Raw genomic sequence first — 18,433 nt, 5'->3', positions numbered from 1 at the left:
ATGAATCCTTTTCCATTTTTTATTTCTTTATACATCCAGTAATGGTACAGCTGGATCAAAGAGTATGCATGCATAGTCTATTAACTTTGGGGGCATCATTCCAAATTGCTTTCCTGAATGGCTTGAGTTCCACCAGTGTATTAATATATCTGTTTTCTCATAGCTCCTCCAATGTGCCATTTTCTTTTTTTTTTAATCAATTTTTTTCAATTTAAGTTCTCTCTACTAACTGATTTTAGAGTTCTCTCTACTAACTGATTTGGAACATCATTTCATATTAATCACAAAATACCTTGTATTTTCTTTTAAAAACTTGATATTCTTTGATGACTTATCAAGGGGGTAATGGCTCATCGAATCGGTTCGCTATCTATTTTAAAAATCAGTCCTTTAAGAAAGAAACTTTTTAGAAAGTTTAGAAAGAGTGTGCTCCTCCTCTACCTGCATTCTTGTTTTAGCTGCACTGCTTTTACTGGTGCAAAAGCCCTTTTAATTTTACTCAATCAAAATTCTCCATTTAACTTTCTGTGATTCTTTGTATCTCTTCTTTGTTTATAAACTCTATCTATGGATACAACAGGCAATTTCTTCTTCTTCTATTTATGATGTTAACCTTTATCATCATGTATTCATTTGGAAGTTAACTGTGGAAGTTACATGTGGTATGAAATATTGGCTTATAACTAGTCTTTGCCAGACCGTTTTCCAGTTTTCTTAATAATTTTGAACAAATGCATTTTCCAAGAGAAAATATAGAGAACTCTAAGGGATGGGTTGTCAAAAAAAAAAAAAAAAAAAGCATGTCATAACAGATTTTCAGGTTGTTAACATGGGATCACAGCTCCTTATATACAACTCCTGATTCCTGAAACAGTATTGTCTAATATTTTATACTTTTCCCTTCAAGTGCCCATATCAGCCCAAAGATATAATGAAGACGCCATATCTGACAGCTTTACAAGCTGTGCCACAGCCATCCCTAACAGCCAGCAGAAGAAGGACATTTATGATTCCAGCACTGGGAAATCCAACAAAGTCGAGAGCAGGATACATCCACCCCACCATCTCATCAAGGAAGAAAGCAAATTAGTTTTCAACAGGGACCTACCTGAAAAAATGAATGCAAATGAAAAACCCTCATTGAACTTTGTGCCAAATTCCCTACTTCCTAAATCAGAATGTTTCCAATCCAAGACCTTTGGACAACTAAGCCATCTTCTACCAGTGCCAGCTCTATATGAACAGACAAGGATATATATGAAGGAACCTAAGTACGGGCCCACCGGACACCACAGCCCTCATTTGGACCAGCCAGAAGGCAATAACATAATGGCAGCAAAGGTAGACCATGGCACTGAGAATGAACACATGATGGATATGCAGCCCACGGGGCAAGTTCCCTTCGTACTTCTAAACTACCACCACCTGTTATCCAAACACGGGACATTCCAGCCTTCCTCATGCACAGCCACCAGACATGTAGCCGAAAATTATGGATCTAGTTCAGAAGAGGTAAACACATTTATTTCCAAAAACCCCAGTCTGTCCTCAATCTCACCCCCAGAAACCCACAGGGAAACCGAGCTATGCCATTATATTGGAACTTCTGTAATAATCAATTCAAGGTGACAATAATAGAAACTGGCCTCTTAATTAAAAGCAAACTAACTGGAATCATTTCCAAAGAAAGCACAAGACAACATGGTTATACTTACCAAGCAGAGCAGGAAGGTCAATGAGGGACAAACTGGCATGTGTTCTTGGCAAACCATGTGTAACAGTACCTTGACGGTCGGTCAGAGAAAAACACTGAAGATTCAGTGTAGCATTACTATGACCTGATCTATGGTACAGAATGCTAATGAGATGCCATATGCCAGATCTCATTATTTTAGAGTGTCAAACAGACTTAAGAGGCAAGGACTAGGTATGCATAGATTTAATTTATTGTATACAGAGGTAACAATTTTGATTCAAAAATATATTTTAGATTTCTACCACCAAAATTTCATAAACTAGGAATGCAGATAGAAAACTGTAAAAATATTCTGGTAGGTATTCAGGAAAATGTTCAATCTCCAGCTGTTTTGTTCCTTTTCTCCTCACATCTCATCAACTAAAACAAAATAAGAACAAAATAGCCTGCTAGGAAGCCCTGGTTTTATTTTGAAAGGGACATCTACTCCAAGTATTACTTTAAAATCTCAAATCACTCTACCTTCATGGACCAAGTCACTTAACCTGTCTCAGCCTTAGTTTCCTTACCTGTAAAATGAGGGGGTTGGACTAAAAAGTCCTTTCCTACTCTAAATATATAATCTTATAATATTAATATATAATAAGATTCTCTTCCTCTGAAGTCAAGCTTTAGCCAAATTTAGGAAAACATTGATAAAGTCAATGGCTAATATTTCAAGTAACGTTTGTTCAATTCTGAAAATTTTTCAACTCTAAACTTTTGGAAATATCCCACTAAAAATTAAAGTCCTAAAAGAACAACTTTGACATACTCATGATCTGTCCACAGGATGGGAAACTAGAGCTGTGATTTCACTGGTGGAGGTAGTTTTTAGAGAGTTGTTTGGAATACTGGGCAGGTGAATGCTCCCAAAGTTACATAGCTAATATGTCAGAGGCAAGTCTTGAGCCAGACCTTCCTGGCTGGTTCTCTAACTACTAGATTCATCTTGCCTTTTGTGGCATATACTTGGAAAAAATGGAATATGGTTAAAAGAAAAATTAACAATGATTTCATTGCTCCCAGGAATAATTTTCTATTCTCATAAAAGAACACAGAACAGAAGATGTTTCCTTTCTGGTGTAAACATTTTTGCCAAGACAATGTAATTCTATTTTGTTGTGGTTGTATTTCTTAAGATTATTTATTTCGACTCTCAACAACCTATGAATTCATGGTAACAAAATGAATAAAGAAGCAGAATTGAATAGGCATTAAATGAAAAAGAAAGTCAGAAGGTAGTTTGAGAAGTTAGTTAGCACTGTCAAATTTAAATACATAACAAACTCTCAGAATTTGGCAAACAGAACTAAGACATGCAGCCCTAATACAATTAATTGAATTCATGTGCAATATGTAAAATTATCATTCATCAATTCACTTTGTTCAATAAAAATGATTTGAAAGCATGTAGTGAAAATACTTTATACATTTTCTTGAATTTTATACATAGCAAGTAAAGTACATTCATCTTTGAATATTTACCTGAACATTTAACTTATGTAAGTTTAAAAAGAAAACAAACACGTGTCTGTTTACAAGTATATATTGCTTAAAGGCAATTTAAGATAACTTATTTCAGCACTTGTTTAAATATTTAAAAGTTCTCCCCTACTCACTTTTACCTACTTTCTCCAAATGCTACCAACCTTGTGTCGTTTTCTCTACAAAATGGCATATTTTATGAAGTATGCTTCTGTCTTTCAAAGGAAGCGAGGCATTTTCACAACTATCGTTTAAAATTAAAAGTCATCTGTCTTATGTTATATTTATGAAATGTTATTTTGCCAAACTAGTATCATTATGTAGGCTGTAACAGAATCAATTAAGACCAATTTGTCTTTTGAATGAATTAAAAAATGATGCAATATAATGTATGTATGAGGTATGCATCCATATAATCAACATTGTTCACATCATTAAGAAGCCGATGTATTCAATGTTTTATAACTTACTTAACTCATAACTCATACCTCATACCTCATTTATGTGAGTTTTATGCATACATAAAACAGATTTCTTGTAATTTTTTGAGTATTCTTTGGGCTTCATAATGAAATGATTCCTCAAAGGCTTAGATAGGAAATATTGTCCAATATTTTAAATAAATGCCACTTTTGTGACTATCTTGTCATTAACATTTTGGAGCTGGATTCAGGAAGCATGAAATCATGTAGGTTTTTTTTTTTGTTGTTTGTTTTTAGGAAATGTTTAGCTTATACAAGGAATTCTATTAAGGCAAAGAAGAGTCCGTAAGAGACAATGTGGACTACTAGGCTTAAGACGGAGTATGTATGTCTATGCATAGCATGTATACATGTGATTAACAAATGAAATAAAAAAGGGCAAGTTTCCTACTCTAAAAAAAGAAATACCTAATTTTTTTAATCTTTTATCTTCCAATGAATAAAGTTATTCAAAGGATTGCTCCAAGACTAAAACCAACATTCACAAAGTTAATCTAGGCGTTACTTTAATAGCAATATTAAGGGAAAATATTTAATATAGAAGATAGAAGGTACACTTTTCTGTGAGAGAAGCTCTGGTGTCTGGCTCATAGAAGGATGGAGTAGCTTTGCAGAGAGGGCAGCAAAGGGATCACTGAACAAAGAGTACCTTAAAAAATGGTGAAGAGTGGAGCTTATAAAAAGGTATGCGTAATGCTATAAGTATAATGGAATAGAGCAAATTAAAAGAATGCCACAAAATTTTATTGTGCTCTTTATTGAGCTCTGGGTTATCAAAAACATATTATCCAAAAAAAAAAAAAAAAAAAAGCACAATATTCTAAGGTGTTAAGTCCTTTGAAAGCACACATATGTTAAGATGAATGTTAAATCTTAACATAAGCCATTGCAGTGAAAGGAGAAATATTCCAAAATACTTTTAGCTGACTGAAATTTTAGATATCATGAATATAACTTTATTTTCAAACCATCTGAGTTTTTAAAAAAATTATTTCTACTAAGCTTAATTTTTTAAGCATTAGGACCTTGTTTTTTTGTGATGAAAATAAACTTTTGTCAAAAATATATCAAAAGCAACCCCCAAAGCATGCAAACTTTCAATACTTACAAATGCATATGCATTCCTTATTATGTATTTTTTCATTTATTATGTATTTTTTCATATTAATAAAAACTATCACCAAGCATGGTTGGTTGTTGTCTTAAATAAAATATAAACTATGAATTCCACAGATCTTGCTCATTTTAATTACAAAGGCTGACTCCTTTCAAGCTTGAAAATGTAAATTTATATTTCATTTTATTACATGTATATAGCAATTTCCTAAGAAAAGGCAGAGTCTTTGGTTTCTGAATATTAAGGAGAAATTAATTTTCTGTGAGTTCAAAGTTCAAATCTTTTGGATACAAATTTAAACTTCTAATTTACCATTTTCCCCTCCTATGCTGGCTGTGAAGCCCTTTACTTTCTCCAGCACTACTCTCAGGATCTAACTCCTTTATCCCTTTATCCATCAATCTGCTGAGTTGAATGGAGTTAAAATGCTGTTGCCCTTGGGATCTTGTCTGCTCCTCAACACAAGAATTTGCTGCAGAGCTTTCTTGGGTTATTCTTTCCCATCACAGCTTCTTAACCTTTGCATGGTTAAAATTAAAGGCAACTCCCTTTATTGCCCAAGTAATATTAGTGTCTTTATTTCATAAACAGCAATTTCATGTTTTTATTTCATAACTATCCATTTCATCCTAGCCCCATATGCCAAGGTCTTTCAAATAAATGTTCCCCCAAACCCAAAAATATTGTTATTGAATAAATGTACTTTAACTCCCTTTTACCAGCAACTCTTTCAAATGAAATCCCATGGATTAGCCCTTGAGGTATTTTTATGCTCAGAAAAGATCAACATTTCTGAATGTTCTAAAAACTTTTAAAATGATACTAGGAATGGTGGAAACTTTCAATACCAGAAAAATATATTGGCAAATACAATCATCCTTTGTCAACTAAGAATTCAGACATTACTATTTCCTTGAGTAGGCTGTATTTCAAAGAAACTCATCTAATACTAATAGAGGCACTTTTTCTCCAAGTTAGGCTGCAGAGAAAAAAAAACAAAAAACACACAGGCACATTGTACACTATTTTCACAGTAATAATAGCTAACATTTGTATTTTTTATTATCTTATACATCACTATGTGCCAGGCGCCATGCTAAGAATCTTATGATTATCTCATTTGATCCTTACCCTATCCTGGAAGGTAGGTACTATTATTGTCCCCATTTTTCATATGAGGAAAATGAGGTAAACAGACGTTAAATTACTTGCCCAGCATCATACAGATACTGTCTGAAGCCAGATTTGAATTCAGTTCTTTCTAACTTTTAGGTCCAACACACTCTCCACCACCTCAATTCTCTTATAATCCTTCTCCTCTTTCTCATCACCACTACTACCATCACATTATAAAGGAACTGTCTAGAGGTTTATTAAATTACATAGTTATCTAGAAGTTTTATTAATTTATATATTTTCTGAGGGTTTGAGAGCTGCTAGATGGCTCTTTTACTGCTTTAGACAATGTAAGACTTATTTAACCTGCTCTAAAGAAAATTAGGATATAAAACTTAGATGATAAAATTTAGATGAATTCTTTTAATATTATAATTATATTATTTTGGTTTTCTAACATATTAAAATGCTATACATTGAATTCAGCTAGGTTTAAATAAAAAATTTCTTTAGTATAAGAGAAGCAAAATCAGTTTTATAAAAAATGCAATATTCAACGAAAGTTTCTTCAGTCTCAGACAATTCTGAACCTATTTCAAAGTATAAATGCAAAAGTGTGCGAATGTGTTTAAGGACTCAGATATCTCAACACTTTGTTATTTTTCAAAAGTAATTCAATAATGATATTTTCTAAAGTAGAATTATCCAAAATACAGCTGAAACAAAATAAAATATGTTTTTCATTAAGTAACCTTCCAAAGAGATTTAAAAATTATTAATGGCAATTCTAAGGATGACTTGCATTTCATTCAAGAAAGTTTTATTCAAGAAAAAAGGGTTCAAGAGTTGCATTTTATTCAAGAAAATTTTATTCAAGGAAAAAAAAAAGGTTCGAGGAAAAAAAAATCCCTTACTATATGAGACAGGAGATAGTCTATTTTTTACTTCAGTGAAATTTCATACATCTCTCAAAGATGAGATCATTTCTGTAATTTTAATGAAAGACTATGAAAAAAAACACACAATTTGCAACTAATTCTAAAAGAAGGCATGTTGGGAGAATAGTTTTAATTTTTTTCAAGTTTTTCCAATTGAAACCTTGTTTACATTATCTATGTTCTTCCTTGGGTTAGATTTCCAGAGGCTGGTTAACTTAGCTCAATTTGTGAGTATTTTCTTCCTGAGAGTGATAATCTATTGGTGACAATCTGTATAGTGAAACTCAAAAGTTTTTGCATCTACCTTCCTGCATAAAAATAGTATAAAAAGGGTGCCATTATGTAATGGAAAAGTTTTGCTCAGAGATAGGAAAACTCTATCCCACTTTCCTTCCAATTATTTCAATTACAACTGGTTGGGAAAGCTTAGATTAAAAGTTATAGTTGATAAGCCACATGTATGATTTAAAACTTTAAGAAAAGATAAAAATTTTTTGGAAAAAACATGGAGCACATCTGGTAGAAAACATGTTTTAAAAATGGCTTCCTTTCTTTTGTTCTGTCTATATCAGACATGTCACCAACCTTTTTGGCTTTGAGAGCCATGAACACCACATTTTTTAAAATCCAATTTCTTGAGAGCCGTACAGTGCTCACAGCGCGAGCTCCTGTAACAGCACCTGAAAAAAAATTGACTTTATGGCTCCTGCAGAAAGAGCCATATATGGCTCAAGAGCCATACGTTGCCGACCCCTGTTTTAAAGCCTTAAAATAACTAACCAATACTGGGTCTACATCAGCTCAACATTTTATTTCTTGACTATATGAAATGAGGGAGCAAAAAAGCCTTTAATTTACATAGAAAATGCTGAGCTAAGTCATTCAGTCTTGAATTAGATTCTACTCTAACATAATATCTTTTTTTTAAATGTTCTTATTAAGATCCAAGGAATTTTCCATATTTCAAAGCTAGACTTAAAATTGACTTATTAAAAAATAGGTCCCAATCCTAATTTAGAGCATATGCGTTGACGACATGATTGTGCTACAGTCAGATAATCCATTCCTTAGTATCTCCATGCTAGCTTCACACACCAGCAAACACCTAGTCTATTTCATTCTTTAAGGATCTTGAATTTGGGCTTGAGCTTTAAATTTTACTAAATTCTGGATATATAGTAAATTCTGATACATAAAATTAGTACTCTTATTGTCCAATTAAATTCACTACAAATCACTGATTTCCCCCTAAGTCTTCAATCTCTATTCTATTCACACATGTTAAATCTCTGTAGCCACTTAAATATGACAAACAAGTCATGAAATAAATAAGTACCACTTCAGAAAAATGTTTACTCTACCCTTTCTTCCCCTTAACAAAGAAATAAAAATATCAACTGCCAAAAGATATTACCTTCCCTCATAAGTCACTGAGCAATGACTCAAGACTGAAGGATTGTTGCTTTTTTTCTTCTTACAGGGAATAATGGCGTAGTCTTCTTATGAAAACATCTGAATTCTCCCTAAACTATTTCCAAATAGGAGCTACACATGTCAATAAACACCAATTTAAATCCAAAGGGGCAAGGTTGGTGTCCCTTCTCAAGGAGGCAGAAGGGAATAATTAGCCAGAAGAACAACATAAAAGCATTTTAAAAAGGTCACTAAGGAAAGAAAAAAATCTCTAGCACCCATAATCCCAAACACATCTTCATGATTGATGGGCTTAGGAAAGACTCAAGAAATCAAACAGGAATGTAACTGTAGGTGGTTGTGCCCTTCTGTCTAAAACTAATTTCAACTAGATGAGGCAAACAGCATCATTGTGACCAGGATGGGACATAAAAGGCAGCCATTTCCCTGGCTCCTGTGACTAGAGATTTTTAGGGATGATGAGGTTTCTCAGCATGTCAAAAGAGTTGCCATCTGGATGCACAGTCACAACATCTCCACCTTCTTGATGAACTTGAAGGAAGCCAGAATCATCAACACCAACAATCCATACCACTGGCCCCTCACTGCTTCCCAGACGGACTTGCTGACCACTATGGAACAAGAGCAGGGGAAATAATTACTTGGATATGATACAAGATCTTAAGAGAATTAGTTAAGGCATACAATTGCATAAATCTATGCAAAACAAAACTTTGTTACATTATGGAGGGGTTTAATGAAGACTTGAAATATGCCAGACTCTCTGTAAGATCTGAACTCTTTTTATAACTAGTAAAATAAAAAGAGCATTGAAAAATTCAAGACATGAGTCATGAATCCTTTTATTTAAAGGCAACATTCTTCAAGTTTTTATATTACATGACAATGATTTTGATAATCCACCCTTTATTTCCTAAAAAATTTAAACTCTACTTGATGAACTAAAAAAAGTTGTTTTTTTCCCCCAACTGCAGTTTTGTTCTGCTCTTAAAATAAGGTGGCAAGGTATAGAGGATTGAAAAAAAATTTAATTCCTTTAAAAAAGAAGTTATTTAGGAAAGTAGAAGCAGTTGTGTGTATGGAGGAAACCAAGAAAAGATAACTGCAAGTTAAATTAATTATTATACCATGTATGATTAACAATTAATAATTTATTTTAAGTTTAAAAATATATAGATTTTATAAAATTACGTTCTGCGGGGCAGCTGGGTAGCTCAGTGGAGTGAGAGTCAGGCCTAGAGACAGGAGGTCCTAGGTTCGGATCCGGCCTCAGCCACTTCCCAGCTGTGTGACCCTGGGCAAGTCATTTGACCCCCATCACCCACCCTTACCAATCTTCCACCTATGAGACAATACACCGAAGTACAAGGGTTTAAAAAAAAATTACGTTCTGGCTATTGTTTAAAATTCAGTGTTTTAAATATCCAGATGAAGGCTTATGCAGTTCACCAAAATTATCCTCTTGTAAGATACTTTTCTGACAACAGAGTTGAGAAAATAAGCATAAAAAATTTCACCAACCTGTGCACCCAGTATTTATAATATAGAGGAAGAACTGCATTAGGTCCTTTGTCCTGAAATGCACATATAAGTCTCTCCAGCACAGTTACTGTTCTTGCAATAAGATAATCCACACGGAACAGACTTAGGTTTTTATTATGCTTCTTATTATATTCTACGATGAGGTCATTGATGCATATAGTAGGGTTGCTGTTATTCACATTAACTCCACAACCTGAAACAACAACAACCAAAAAAAAAAAAAAAAAAAATCAAAAGAAAGCTCCTCTTAGGAATTTCTTAGGAAATCATTATTAGAAAATAAGTGATTTTACATTGAAGGATAATTTATTTCCTCTACCAAATTAGATTTCCATGTATCACATTCTCATTCTTGCAAGTCCTGCTTCTTCCTACTTTGCCTCAGTCTCTATAACATTTAAAATTTTTATTCTGATCATCAGGAGAAGGACTTTCTGAAGCTATCTTCCTTTTTTTTCTTTTTTCCTTTACAATTGTCAGTTTGACAAGCCTTAAAATCTCCTAATGATATTCACTGAAACTATACACACAAGCCTTGTTTGAATATGGTCATTTGGGGCAAAAAGTCAAGTTGGGCTCATCTTTAAACTGAAGTTGCTCCCAAAGGAGCAGGCAAACAAGTTTCTCAGCATAATTTCTGACTGTGGTTGATGAAACCAAGAGCTATAGGCCAGGCCAAATCTGACAGAAAATAAGATATTCAATTATTCTCCCATGTCACCAGAGCATATATTTCAAAGTGGAGACTTTAAATCTGTAAGATCCAAATACGACACCATCCATATATCAGAGGACAAAAGAAAAGGTGAGGAGAGAAAGATGGAAATTTGGGAGGGGGATGGCTAAGAAAGAATGGAGAGAAGCAGGAAGTAGTATGAAGATGCAGACTCTGATTTCAGTCTTGAGGGAATGAATTAGAAATTTACTAACCAGGGGGATGGCAGAAGTACCAGTTGATTGTGACTCTCTAAGACAATAGTTTCCATATTCTTTTTACCAAAAAAATTTCCACATTGACTGGCTCAAATGGTTTGGAGTTTGCACAGAAGGGGAGGAGTGAAGGGGAGTTTTAGGATGAAGAATAGATATGGCTTTTTTTAGATAAACACTGTTAAGTGACTATTTTGAGGAAGATGAAAAGTAACCCATCTTCTGACTCTCTGATCAATTAATCCCCTTAATCCCCTCTCCCCTACTACTCCCACTATTCTAGGGTCTTAGATAGCAACTATAGTCCCTTTTAGAGTTGAAATGAAGTGATTTTGTGATACTATGATGGATAATAGTCTCAGACAATATTCTCTCAAACACTAGAAGGTGTTAAGCCAGCAAGGAAAACTGAAGTATTGGGATTGATTGGGAAACTGAAGTAATCAACATCTAGTGATCAGGTCTCTAAGAAGCTGACTGAACTCATATTTGGCACCAGTTTCTTTGGCTCAATCCAAGATGAAATATCCTAGTCAGAAAATATCCTTTTCAGCTCTCATTTCAGTCTGAGGTCTGACCAGAAAACAGAGCATTCAAATATTATAAAGGTTTGAGACACTGAAGCAGAGTATGGAAGGTAGTTGCCTTATACTGAGCCTCAGCAATAAGTACAGAGAAGCCTTCAGGAGGCTAGGGCTAGATTCTACTTACTCTCTCTTCATGTCCCCAAACTGGCAAAGCTATAGTGGGGATATTGAAGGAAGGTGTTGGGGTTCGGTTGTGACCCTAGTGGGTTGGATCCCACCCTCAGAGCCAGCTCTATGGAGACAAGCCTCCCCACTCCTAAGTTCAAGTAGCTTCACCCTTCAAGAAGAATTTATTCCCTCATAGGTCTTCCCTGGGGAGGGGGTGTGTGATTAGCTGCTCTGGCCCATTGATAGCTATTGGGTGGGGGTCCTGATAAACACCTCCCACACTATCAATACTCACCCTCATACACTCTCCAGCATCATACTCAGTTGTCAATTTATTATTTACTATTTATTATTATTTATTATTTACTATTATGTACTGGCAAGGGGTTAAAGTCTCACAAAGCTAGTAGGCAAGGTCTTCTAGATATTTCAGAGAAAAAAAATTTGGTGCAAGTACAGGCATGCCCTAATTAGTTAGTCTTAGTTAAGAGAGTGTTAAGAGTTTTTTACTCTCTCCTCTCCCCAGGGGTAAAAAATGCCAGGGCCACATGCTTCCACCATGTGGGCAGGAAGCTGCTTCTCTGACCGGGTTGGGGGGCGGAGGGAAAAAGGTTAAGAGGGAGGAGGACTCCAAACAGGCCCTAAGATAGTAATCAGCTGGGGTACCCACATTACAAATCAGTGTGATAGCATCTTGGATCCTAATCCCAGGCTCCCGGATTTACTAATCTAGTCAACTTTAAGAGACTGGATAAAGTTTTTAGGAATTTCCTAACTGACCCAGTCCCTGCCCATATCAGTCTACTGTGTGTTGATCAAAGAAAGTAAAAGCAACAGACTAAAGTGATCTAATACATGATCTAATTTTACTTTCTACTTGAAGATCATTTTGTAAATGTAAAATGTAAAAACAATGTAAAAACTTACCAATAAGTATGTAAAAAGTTGTTCCCACAAGTGTTGAGTTGACCAAAACCCCACCAAGTTTCATCTGATCACTGTAGTAGATATCATTGGGCCACTTTACTCGTAAGTCAATATCCTACATAGAAAAAGTCCCACATTAATCATAGGCTCATTTGGTTCAAAAGGACTTTAGCCTCATCTAGATAAAAAAGCAAACTTGGGTGAATTATCTTAAAGTTAACATACTCTGGTACTTTTATTCCCATAACATAACTCAAGATACTTCATAAGGTAAGAGAGACAAGACTCAGAAAACTTATTTAGCACCAACTTTGGTGTTTTTTCTTGTCAAAATTAATTATAACTTAACAAAGACAAAAACCAAAGTAAAAAAGAAAGCCCTAAGAAAGCAAAACCAAAAACCAGAGCCTCACCCACCCCTCAAAAAACCCCCACTAGACTGAGAATACTCATTGTGCTAGTGGCACTATTTAAAATATTAACATGCTCATAAATTTGAATATTTCTTCCAAAGATGAAGACCATTTATCTTAACCAATAAATTTGGTAGACGGGGATATTTACTATGGGCATTTTCTCTTGGAAATACTAATGGAACACTTGGCTTGCTTTATCATTCCTCTCCCTCACCATATGATCTCCTTTTTCTATCACACATTTCCTTGATGATATTCTTTACTCCCATTCTACAAAGTTCCTTATTTACTGTTACGTATGGTATATACTCATCACATGCCTCCTTGTAACACTACGTAATATTAATTTTAAATTCTTTAGAGACTATTGCGTTCCATGTTTCATAGTCAAGTAATAACACAGGTAGACTATTGGTATTAAAAGAAAGATCTTTGTTTCTGGGAGAAATTTGGGGTCATTAAAGGAACTTTGCAATTTCCTGAAGGCAAGCCAGTCTGCTCTTAACTGTGCCTTTGTTCAAGCTGTTTTTCCCTGGTATCTAAAAGTCTCTCTGAACAATACTTTCTCATATATTTCAGCCCAAAATAATTTGATTTGGAGAGTCTTATATGGAAACAAAACAAAACAAAAAAGGTAATTGCAGTTCATGTTGAATATCTGTTACTAAAGCCAAAGGAGTAGAGAAATTCTGTATAGAAATGGGTAAAACCCTAAAATCATACCACAAACACTGATTCTAAAACATAAAAGATTTTATAGGTATTGAAGAGAAATTATTTTTCCTGAAATGAATTGTTCCTTTTTGAGAAAATAATAGTCGTTTATACTCCACTGAATGTCAAATATACTCCACTGAATCTTCCCATGTAACAAAGCTAAAGGGATGCAATAAAGGTATGGAATGTTGGATACAACAAGGAATCCAACATTCCATACTTCTCTCTAACAAAAGGAGAGATATTCTTTGTTCTCTTTGTGTTTTAGTTTTGGTTATTTTAAATTATTCTTTTGGCGTGGCTTTCTTCACTATCACTTCATGCAAATCATCTCATCCCAAGTTTCTCTTGAATTCTTCAACTAAATGGCCTATAACTTCTCTTCCCCCTCGAAACTTATGAAACTTATGAATCCTAAGACTAACTGACTAGATTTTAAATTTTATTTTTGCCACAGGATGCATTTACATCTAAGTAATTACTAAGTTCAGCTAAAAAGATCTTTATAGGATTTGCATTTTAAACTTTCTTTCAGGCTACAAAGTTAAAGCAAAACCAAGATAATTTAAAAAAAAAAAACAAGAACCAACATCCATCTGAGTACAATAATTCATTTCTTCTCAGGTGCTAAACTCATTACTTTGTTCTATTTCTACAACTATTAAGATATTTACTCCTGCTATAAGATTTTTATAGTCTCGGTTTTCAAAGTCAAAATTTACAGTCCAAGTTCTGAAGCCTGGATGTTAAGGCTTGTAACTGAACACTTACACTCTAGCAATGCTACTGGATTTTACAATAAATTTCATGTGTAAATGTGTATGTCATTGATTTGATATAACATAGGAAACATATGTCTGAGTTAACTATTTCTGTAAAATGCCAAAATTTTATAAGTATTAGAAAATGGCAACATGAAAAGAAAAAGAAGATTGATTATTTTAACAATGATTTTCTCAAGCAACAACACACTCTTTAATTGCTTATCTCAGCAAGAACACAAAAGCATTTCAGCTAGGAAAAAAATCTTTTCTTATTGACCAAAAGAAATTCTCCCACCAAGAAATGGATAGCAAAGTAAGGGGGAAAAGAAGGTGTGTGGAACCAAGGGAAATTGGGAAGAAGGGAGTGAAGAAGCCTAGGCTTAGTAACATAATAGAAAGAATGCATCTGACAAAGACAATGTAGTAGGCAAATCTATCTGCCAAGAAATGGGCCATGAATGGAGCCTGACTACATAAATTTCAGTAATATAGAGAGAATATGCTTCTTATCAACAGACTATGATGAATAAGTAGTAGAGAATGAGGTCTTTTTTTTTTTGTCTATAAAAAAAATTTGTCCACCCTGGCCCACTTCCCCCTCCCCACAAAAAACAGACAAATAGCTTCCACCCAGCCTATTGCTTGAATAAAAGAATAGTTTTCTGTGCTTGGGAACTCTGAAATCTAGCTTTGCAAATACAGAAAGGAGAAGGAAATTCTAGAGAGTAAAGGAATCCTGTAAATGCTGAGACACCAGTAAGGTCCAGAATACCAACACTCTACCAAGCTCCATCTCCTTTGTTTTTTGTATAGATCAAATTTAGATGTAAATTGTTAAGTCTGAAAATTTATGCTTAAAAAACACTCTGAGAAATCCCTAAAAACTGATAAACTTTAGAAAATGTACCTGATACTCAGGAATGGATCGAACAGCTTCCACTACTGCCAAAGACATCAAATGCTGAACAAATGGAATTCTCTGCCCCAGGTGAGAATACAACGGGATACAAATGTGTAGGGTAGAAATAGAACAACCCACAGGACTAAGCCAGACATTGCCATCACGACCTGGGGAGAAAAAGGAAACATCTTCCTGATACCTATATATTTATCCATATGCAGCATTTTTTAGTGGTCTATGGTCTCATCAATGTGGGTACTCCCTATACCAATGTAGATGGTCCTTCTGTATCTTTTCAGTCTTTGCAATTCTTATCTTTGTCTTTTCTCAAAGCTGAAGAATTTTAGGGAAGCTAGATTGCTCAGTGGATTGAGAGCCAGGCCTAGAGATGGGAAGTCCTTGGTTCAAATGGTCTTAGATAACTTTCTAGGTATGTGATGACCCTTACACTTAAGATCCCACTGCCTAGCCCTTACCACTCCTCTGCCTTGGAACCAATAAACAGTAAGGGTCTAAAAAAAAATGCTGATGAATTTTATCTGCAAACTAAAGAAATATGCAATCACAGGAAAGCACTGTTTGCCTGGAATGCTTGGAGAATAAGATCTGGTTAAATGAACTATCACCTCCACACTATGATAAGACATCATAAAAGGAAATTAAAAGAAGATTGAATCATGTACTTGCTAACAGACATAATAGTAAAAGATTTTTTCAACAATAGCAACTGAAACAAAAATTTTCACTTAATCTTGAGTTCTGTACCTCATAGCCTCTACTTTTCAGTTGGTGTCTGCTACTCCCCACCTCTCCTAGGCTCAGAGTGTATTTGTATGTCCCTGATGGGGGAAAAGACTCAGAACTACTGTTCTTGCTCTACTGGCTGATTGATTTGAAGAAAGAAGAGAGTGTATAAACTACTTTAGCACGAAAACCATCCATAGGATTATTCCTAGAATCCTCACCCCAAAGATGCAATTTATCAATGGTAGTGTGAGTCAAGTTAATAAGCCCCAAAGGAAGGCACAATAACAATTATATATGTATATGTTGTTTCTTCCATTGGAATGCAAGTTGCATAAGAATTTTTTTTCCTGTCTCCATACAGGAATATAGTACAGTGACTGGAATGTAATATGTACATAATAAATGCTCATTAACTTATAATTATTTTTTTAATTACAAAGTACCAGGTAGTTCTCCAGAAAGAATCTTAATAGCTTGCAATTACAACAATGGATGAGTATATATAGCTGTTTCTCCACAGTCCCTCTAGCACTGAGTTTTATTGCTTTTGATTCAGGTTGCTGCCATTTGCATTTCTTTATTAGTGAAATTTTTTGCAATTGTTTATTAATAATTAATAACTGTCTATCCATATCCTCTAACTAGTATGAACCTTTGTAAACTAAACCTTTTGAACCTTAATAAATCTCTTGTAACTTAACTTCCTCTTGTAACTTAAGCCTCGACTTAAAAAATTTTAATATGCCCAAAATAGGTTTTTTCAACTAACCTTTTCTCTTTTTTTTTATTATATTGTTATAGGCATTTAACATTTTTTAATGTGATTAAGCGTATCTGTCTTGTATCTTATTTCTTTTACTTATTGAATAATGGGGGAAAGTTATTTCTCTCCCACAAAAAACACTAATCCATTTTTTGGGATTCTTTATATAGTTTTTAAATGATTATCTCTATCAACGACCGGAACTTACTGAGGTATATGGTGTTGGGATGTACATACACCAAAATCCATCTCAAATCATTTTTTCCAACCATTTCCCTTGATAGTCTAGCTATTTTGATTTTCCAAAGGAATTTTATTACAGTTTTTATCAGGTCCCACAAATTATCCTTTGATAATTTGACTGATATAGCAATAAATATAAAAGTTTGGTAGATTTTGTCATTTTTCTTATATTGGCATGGTCTAATTATTACCTCTAAAAATTTCTCCAGTTATTTAAGTTGTTCTGTATTTTTTAAAAGAACAACTATTTTGTAGTAATTTATAATTATGCATTTTGTAGTTATTTGTGTTGAGATTTTCCTTTCTATTATTGCCTCTTAGATTGTTATTTTATAGAAATGCAGATAGTTTTATTTTGTATCCCGAAACTTTGCCAAGACTATTGTATTTTCGCAGTATGATGTGATTTTCCCAAGTCATATTATCATTAAATAGGGATAGTTTTATCTCCCCTTTACCTAGATTTATGCCTTTAACCTTTTTTTTTTTTTGTCTTATTGCTACTGCTAGCCATTTCCAGGGAAGTGGGCAACTCTATTTAATGGAAAAGTTTCTATTATATCCTTTCAATGCAGATGATGCTTACTTTTAGATATACTTTTTATAATATTTAAAAAGTCCCTCTGTGCCTATACTTTGAAAAGTTTTTAGAATAAATAAGTGAATGTGGCATGCTGTAAAAGGTTTTTACTATGACTATCAATCACTATATGTGATTTTGGATTTTTGGGGTTTTAATGATGTTGACCATTTTTGAATACTTGGTATAAATTAAACGGGATCAAAATGAATGACTTCTTGGGTAACACAGGATTTTACTTAAAATTTTGAACCAAGTCATTAAAGATATTGACCTATCATATTTCATTCAATGCTTTAGTCTTCCCTTGTGTGTTAGAATTTGTCTTCTGGATTTGTCTTAGGATTCTGGCAGAGTGCTTTTATTTATTCATTTATTTATTTTAGGTGTTTTGGGGAGTAATTGATGTAAAATGGGTATATACCATGTATCCTTGAAAAGTTTAATGGGATTCTCCCAAGAATTCATTATGATCAGATAATGTTTCATTGGTTCCTGAGATCAGGTTTGTTTAAGATCTCTATTTGAGCTTCTAACCATTTTGCATATTTTATATTTTTGAAAGTAATCCTCTATTTCTTTTGTGTTCTCAGCATTTAACTGAATAATAAGCTTCTGATTATTATTTTCTTCTGTTTTTTTCTGTAATTTTACTTTGCTTATTTGATTTTGGTTTTTTGCTTTTTTTATCATTTTTAATCAGTTTTTTTTTAATCAACTGACTAAAGGTTTATCTTTTTTTAGTCTTTCCAAAGAACTGATCTTTTAGTTTTATTTATCATTTTTATAAGGATTTTTTTTGAGAAGCAGAACTAATATAATTCTTATATTACGCATACGGTTTTTTAGTTGTTGTTTTCTTACAGAAGGTCTATTATCCTTAAGCTGTCCCTATACA

The 18,433-nt window shown here is 33.8% G+C and overlaps 2 protein-coding genes across 3 annotated transcripts in view; one reads left to right on the top strand and one right to left on the bottom strand.

Moving 5' to 3' along the window:
* The window catches only part of SIM2 (SIM bHLH transcription factor 2), a 91,971-nt gene extending 86,062 nt beyond the window's left edge, over positions 1-5,909 (top strand). The window contains exons 11-12 of one of the 2 annotated variants that reach the window (XM_044670269.1): positions 908-1,512; positions 3,943-5,909. In XM_044670269.1, coding sequence (XP_044526204.1) covers positions 908-1,512; positions 3,943-3,975 — 638 coding nt within the window. In that variant the 3' untranslated portion in view covers positions 3,976-5,909. Of the gene's footprint in view, positions 1-907; positions 1,668-3,942 lie in introns of those variants that run through there. The other variant, XM_044670268.1, reaches the window with a different exon arrangement.
* Positions 5,910-7,990: 2,081 nt separating this feature from the next.
* Positions 7,991-18,433, bottom strand: part of HLCS (holocarboxylase synthetase) — a 133,999-nt gene continuing 123,556 nt past the window's right edge. The window contains exons 8-11 of the mRNA XM_044670267.1: positions 15,209-15,369; positions 12,405-12,519; positions 9,832-10,045; positions 7,991-8,921 (exon numbers count right to left, since the gene is read on the bottom strand). Of these exons, the coding sequence (XP_044526202.1) occupies positions 8,750-8,921; positions 9,832-10,045; positions 12,405-12,519; positions 15,209-15,369 (662 nt within the window). The 3' untranslated portion in view covers positions 7,991-8,749. The remainder of the gene's footprint in view (positions 8,922-9,831; positions 10,046-12,404; positions 12,520-15,208; positions 15,370-18,433) is intronic.

The sequence above is a fragment of the Gracilinanus agilis genome, chromosome 3 (genome assembly GCF_016433145.1).
Source record: "Gracilinanus agilis isolate LMUSP501 chromosome 3, AgileGrace, whole genome shotgun sequence".
NCBI lineage: Eukaryota > Metazoa > Chordata > Mammalia > Didelphimorphia > Didelphidae > Gracilinanus > Gracilinanus agilis.
The sequence above is the reverse complement of the archived record's forward strand: the minus strand, read 5'-3'. Positions and strand labels throughout refer to the sequence as shown.